This window comes from Natrix helvetica, assembly GCF_964273705.1.
Source record: "Natrix helvetica genome assembly, chromosome: 9".
In the NCBI taxonomy this organism is placed as follows: Eukaryota; Metazoa; Chordata; class Lepidosauria; order Squamata; family Natricidae; genus Natrix; species Natrix helvetica.
Window position 1 is genome coordinate 4,775,244 of NC_138560.1, and position 6,426 is coordinate 4,781,669.

The following is a 6,426-nucleotide window of genomic DNA, read 5'->3' on the forward strand; positions in this document are numbered from 1 at the left end:
GAGATCAGCAGCAAAACTTCACAGCAAGGGAAAGAACCATGATTGTGTGCTGCTCCGCTGTTTAAAGCACAGTGACGGTGGCTGGCTCACAAGCTAGTAAAAAAAAAAAAAAACCTTGCCACAGCTCCTGGTTGGATGATCCTTTTTTCAAAGATCCAATGACTTCGATAGGAATCCAGTCGATGTAGCTTGCCCTCTTGCTGAGTGGGTAAGCTTTCCTCTTTAATTTATCCTCTAGCTGATCTCTAGGTTGCTCCATGCTTCCCAAGTCCTCCTGACCTCCTGCATGACTGAGTGGTGCAATTCCCCTTACATGCACTACTTCCTACCCCTGTCCCCCCCCACCCAATCTTAGGCTTACTAGCCCCTCCCCTAACACTGTCTCTTCTTCTCCCTCCACCCCATGCAAGGCAGGATTGGAGGCAGACAAAAATTTGTCGGGACACCCTCCACCACTCTGTAGAGAGAAGGGTTCGTCTTAATGAGTCCTGAAGCTTAGGACAGAGCAATCACAAGCCTCAAAGCAGGAGAAGCAGCAAGAATAGGTAGCACTGCTTCGGTTACCCGTACCCTGGCAATGTATTCCGGAGAAGGAGAAAGAGAGAGAGAGAGAGAAACACAGTGAGATGTCTCCAAGTTGCAGTATACCTCTTATCGCTTACCTGTTGCCCACAGGCCCGAGTTCACCATGGCTATAATTCTTCTGATGTGGAAGAGACAGACCCAAAGGGCCCTGCCTGCCAGTGACGGATGGTACTTGTTCCAGAGAGGAAAAAGCAGGTGGCAGGACAAGGAAGGGCCTCTAAGCTAGGGGCAGGCCTGGGGAGTCCCCAGGCGCTTGAGAAGCAAGAACAGTGAATGTGGCAGGAAGCAGCTGGGAGGAAGAAGACATGGCAGGGTGTGTGTGCGTGCGCTGGGGTGGGGGGGAGTGAAGAAGACTGCAAGGGCTGACAGACAGCAAATACAGAGATATACGTGTGCAATTGCCACGGTACCCACAGGTGCCCATGCTTCAGTCTGCGGTGTCCAGAGCTCAGGGCGGCCCATAGCTGAGTTCAAAAGATCGGCATGGCACATGATCTATGGAACGGGTTTCTAGCCTAAAATGTGATTGGGCATTTTATGGTTCAGTGGATGGTCTTAGCATGTTGTGAACGGCAGGTGGTCCTCGACTTACAACCGTTCATTTAGCATTGGCTTGAAGTTGTAACGCCACCGGAAGCTGGACTGAGGACCAATGTGGCATCCCCACGTTCGCATGATCAAAATCCAGGTGCTTGGCGAATGGCATGTCTTTATGACCATTGCAGCATGTGATCGCCCTCTGCCACCTTCTGAGAAGCAAAGTTAATGGGGGATGGCATGTTCACTTAATGGCCACATGAGCTTTCATTGAGCAGCGTTTTTTTGGGGGGGGGGAGAAGGTTGCAAAATTGAGAGCAACTTCGCTTAACAACCAACTTCCTCAGCAGTGGAAATTGGGGTCCCAATAGCCTAGCCTAGCATGCAAACCTGATTTGTTTGACTCTGGCTTGGTATGTTGTGCAAACTCAGCCGCTGCAGTTTGTAAATCAGGCTTATGGCTTGGCAAAATATGTGGGTGTCCAGTCAGTGTGGCTTATTCAACAACCCTCATGACTTAGCACAGTGCATGAACCTACCCAATCGCTGTCATCCTGGTGACATCTCAGCATCTGTATTAACAAACCAGAGTAACTCCATCCATCCCCATCGCTTATATAAAAACCTACTTCATTGGAGGCAACCACAAAACTCACTGCATGTGACCCAAAATGGATCCAGCTTTGTTAGATCTAAAATATTTATAGTATGTAGAAGAGAATTGTTCTCCTGTCTTTGTATCTAGGAAAATCTCAGTGCAGGAAATCTTAAAAGATCAAGTAGGAAAAATCTAGCTGGGCTGGAGAAAAGCTCTCTGTTCATGGTCCATGGGACCTTTTATTACTTTATGCACATTTAGGGCTGATCTGCAGCAGCTAAAACATGGTTTGGAGCTAAGTTCCGATAGGTTGCTTTTGAATGTCTGTAAAGTGGGACGCGGTGGATCAGTGGCTAAGATGGTGAGCTTGTCCATCAGAAAGGTCGGCAATTCAGCAGTTCGAATCCCTAGTGCAGCGTAACAGAGTGAGCTCCCTTGACTTGTCCCAGCTTCTGCCAACCTAGCAGTTCGAAAGCATGTAAAAATGCAAGTAGAAAAATAGGAACCACCTTTGGTGGGAAGGGAACAACGTTCCATGCACCTTTGAAGTTGAGTCATGCCAGCCACATGACCACGGAGACATCTTCGGACAGTGATGGCAGTTCGGCTTTGAAATGGAGAGGAGCACCACCCCCTAGAGTCGGGAACGACTAGCACATATGTGCGAGGGGAACCTTTACCTTTAATGTCTGTAAGACGACCACGGAGAACAGCTGTATGTTAACGATTAGACTTGCATTTTTGTCCACTCAACACTTGGGGGAAGCAGAATGCCACAAATTCTCCAACTCACCTGTTGTGACCATACAATCCACAACAGTCGGGAGACAGCAATACCATGCTAGCATCAGACTTACGATCATCATCCCTCAACATCAGACACGGAGGCCTCTATAGTATTCACTAAATTTTACTCCTGATCTCCCCTACTAGATGGAGACACAAGAAGTGTTTCTACAGGGGGGCATTTCATTGTCCTGTTCAGAATGCAAAAAAAAACCCCAACCTCTGTCTGGAGACAACCACATTGCAGTTGTAACCCAATTCAAAGGTATCTATGGAGAGTCTCAGGTCACGGTTGTCCCAAAGGTGCTTTCTTCAAAAGGCAACTGGATTTCTTTGGGGTTTTTTTTTTACCTTGAAGATGTTTCGCTTCTCATCCAAGAAGCTTCTTCAAATCTCTGAAGGGAGCGTCTTGGATGAAAAGAAAAACATCTTCAAGGAAAAACAAAGGAAGTCCAGCTGCCTTTTGAAAAAGCACCTTTGGGACAATTCAGAGGTACATTTGAAGGGCATTACAGGGCCAAGTCCACTCATTCCTGCACACACCTCGTCACATCTCAGTGTGGCATATATAGTAGGGGCTTATACAAAGCTGAATTTTCTACAGTAGTTGGCAACTCTGGGCTCACATCTATACAAAGCTGCCCTCTATGCCCACAGCATTCAGATGAAGGGACTTTAACCACACTCACACCTGGGTAGCACCTTTCCTGCTGTGTCCCTATGAGGTTGCCGTGCTTTGTCCCCCAACCCATGATAAGCCAGTCTTAAGTTGTCCTTAGCAGTGCCAGGGGTTAAGTTGTTTTCCTCCTCTCCCAACGTTAGTCAAGGGCAGCCTCGAGGTGTCTAAAATTTGGGAGGCTTTATGTCCCATTAATCTGAAAGGAAGCCAAGTGACTGATTCAACGGGCTACAGAGGCGGCAGAAGCAGGATGGGGCTCTGCAATGGAAACTCAAATTATATTATGCTACAATTTTCTGCTGACTCAAGGGTGGAGGGAGAGCAGTTTAACTCAGTAACAGGGAAATTTACCAAGCTACAGAATCAGTAATTATCCATCTTGCATAAAACGTTATGTTGTCCTGAGGAAATATATATATATATATAATCCATTCTTCCAATGCCCAAGTCTTCTGGTTTAAAGATGTAAAGCTTGCAAACTTGGGAAGGAACTCTTATTGATCGCTTAAAGATCCGTTGTCACGTGATTAAAAGAACTGTATTTCACATGAGATAGCTTCCTATATTTATATATTCGGTTTAATCACTGCAGTCCACTATCTGTAAAATGGGAAATGTGTCCTTTTTCAAAGAAGTGCCGTGTAAAAATAGGTTTGTGAGTTTTTAAAAAATGATCCTGGTTCATTTAGGCCCGTAAAATTGGGTCACTGCTGATCTCTACAGGAAAAAGAAAGAAAGAAAGAAAGAAAGAAAGAAAGAAAGAAAGAAAGAAAGAAAGAAAGAAAGAAAGAAAGAAAGAAAGAGAAAGAAAGAAGAGTGAGACAAAGAAAGAAGGAAAGAAAGAAAGAAGAGTGAGAAAAAAAGAAGGAAGAAAGGAAGGAAGGAAGGAAGGAAGGAAGAAAGAAAGAAAGAAAGAAAGAAAGAAAGAAAGAAAGAAAGAAAGAAAGAAAGAAAGAAAGAAAGAAAGAAAGAAAGAAAGAAAGAAAGCTAGCTGAAACCAATGTTGGCTTTAGCAGCCCAATTTTAAAATACCTGGAAACAAATCCTTCTAAGTTTAATAAAACTGGTGTCTTCATCAGATGTCTAGGATTGCAATATAAGCCACTGATGGCCACCGAGCTCTATTTTAAGAGAACAATCTAGGATCTAATATTCGAACTCTTCCGATGCTTATTTTAAAACTTTGCTGTGAAAACAGACCCCATGCTGAGATCAGCCATGCCGCTTTCCTAGCGGCAGACTAAAAATAAATCTCACCAAAGGTTTCTGGGGATTCGTGCGCATGGACCCAACATCCCCAAAGTGCACAGAAAGCTGCCTGAGTTGACTATCAAAGTTACAGACCGAGGGAATTATTAGGCGTGGAGCAGTTTGGGAGCTGCGGTTTCAGCCGAGAGTTCCTCTGATCTACGGTTTGGCTCGTTGGCCTTGCGGTGTGATACCTTCTCCATGGGCATCTCCACCCCGGATCTTGCCTTCACCATTCGGAATTGTTGACCAACCGAAATATGAGGATGTTTTTTTCCTGCTTGGTATTTGACTGGTGAGGCAGCTACAGGTTGGAAGCACTGCACAAGGCATAGAGTGGAGCTGTGTCTTGGGTGAAAGGGGGAAGATTCATTAAACAGCTAGCCATGTTTCCTCCCCACCCTCCCCAGCGCTGCATGTGAGGAACCTGTGGCTAGGATAGCAATAGGCCTCTAGGTCAGCAGTGAGGTCCAAGAGGCAGGCACCCTGCCCAACCCCGTCTCCCTGTTCCCATGGCTGGCTGAGGCAGGCGGTAATGAGAGGAGACGGCCGGTGTCGCGGGCGCTCCCCCGGGGCTGTGGTTATTGTATGTGACGCGCTGGCTCCATCGCGCTGCTCATATTTCTCCCCCGATCAATACTTTTGACTCCCTACAAGACAATAATCGCTTGTCCGCGGCCGCCAGTCGATCAAATACATTATTAGAGTGCGCTCCCAGGGGACCAAGGAGCAGGGTGGGCAGAAGAGGGAAAGAGCAGGGGGGGGGGGAGTAGAGAGAATGTTTGGGGGGGGGCAGGATGGCAGAACAAGTTTGAAAAGAGACAGAGGGAGGGGACCAAGTAGAGAATCTTTGTGTCTACTCTTGCCTAGGAAATGAGTTTTCCCAAGACAGTCCACCGGGACGTGACATGAGTGCACTTCTCTCTTAAACCGGTGCGAAAGTTCCTTAAGTTTTTGCTCCAGGTGTTGAAACATCTGGTCCTCCTTAAAACTGCTCAAGTTTCCAAACTTCTTCAAACCTTGCTAAGTGGCAAACTAGGAATGCACTGAAGCGTTGCTGAGAAATGTGGTTCAGCTCTTTGGGATTTTCGTAATTTCCCCCATTCTAGGTCTACGGAGATTCTCAGCCATCCAGGTCACGGGTGTCCCACAGATGCTCTTTCAAAAGGCAGCTGGGCTTCCTTTGTTTTTCCTTGAAGGTGTTTCGCTTCTTATCCCAGAAGCTTCTTCAGTTCTGAAGTTTCAGTTCAAAACTGAGGAAGCTTCCTGGGTGAGAAGTGAAACGTCTTCAAGGAAAAACAAAGAAAAGTCTAGCTGCCTTTTGAAAAAAGCACCTTTGGGTATCCTTAATATATTTCACTCTAAGGCAGGGGTAGGGAACGATGGCCGCTTTATGACCCGTGGACTTCAACTCCCAGAATTCCTGAGCCATGGCAGGTCATAAAGCGGCCATCGTTCCCCACCCCTGCTTTCCAAAAACACACTTCAAGTTCTGCTCCAGGTGAGATTGCCGTTCAGTTTTTGCTTCTGGTCCAGACTCCGGAGCGTACGTCTTTGCTCCTCGGACGCCATTTCTGCTTTCCACTGAGCGTTAAGCACAATTCAGCGTGCCCTCCCAACTGAGATTGTGATTAATCTTAACGAGGCTCGGCTGAAAGTCACCAGCTTCACCAAGTGTGGCTTAAAAGTCCTTGTTTCCACGATGCTTAATTAAGATGGACATCGTTCGTCAGCTTCTGACAATATGGTAAACGTGAACGGGCGTGTGGCAGTTTCCCAATGTATCTTTGGGGCTGTGCCAGAGAAGAAAGAGTGGGCAGGATTATCTGTGGAGATTCTCCGTCGTCCAGGTCATCGTTGTCCCAAAGGTGCTTTTTCAAAAGGCAACTGGACTTTGTTTTTCCTTGAAGACATTTTGCTTCTCATCCAAGAAGCTTCTTCAGTTTTGAACCGAAGCGTCAGAACTGAAGATGAGAAGCAAAAGGTCTTTAAG

General features: G+C 46.5%; 1 protein-coding gene across 2 annotated transcripts in view; it reads right to left on the reverse strand.

Annotated features, from left to right (window-relative positions):
• The window catches only part of POU2F2 (POU class 2 homeobox 2), a 28,635-nt gene extending 27,880 nt beyond the window's left edge, over positions 1 to 755 (reverse strand). For both annotated transcript variants that reach the window (XM_081961740.1, XM_081961739.1), the window contains exon 1: positions 663 to 755. In XM_081961740.1, the coding sequence (XP_081817866.1) occupies positions 663 to 690 (28 nt within the window). In that variant the 5' untranslated portion in view covers positions 691 to 755. The remainder of the gene's footprint in view (positions 1 to 662) is intronic.
• Between the last annotated feature and the right edge of the window lie 5,671 nt (positions 756 to 6,426).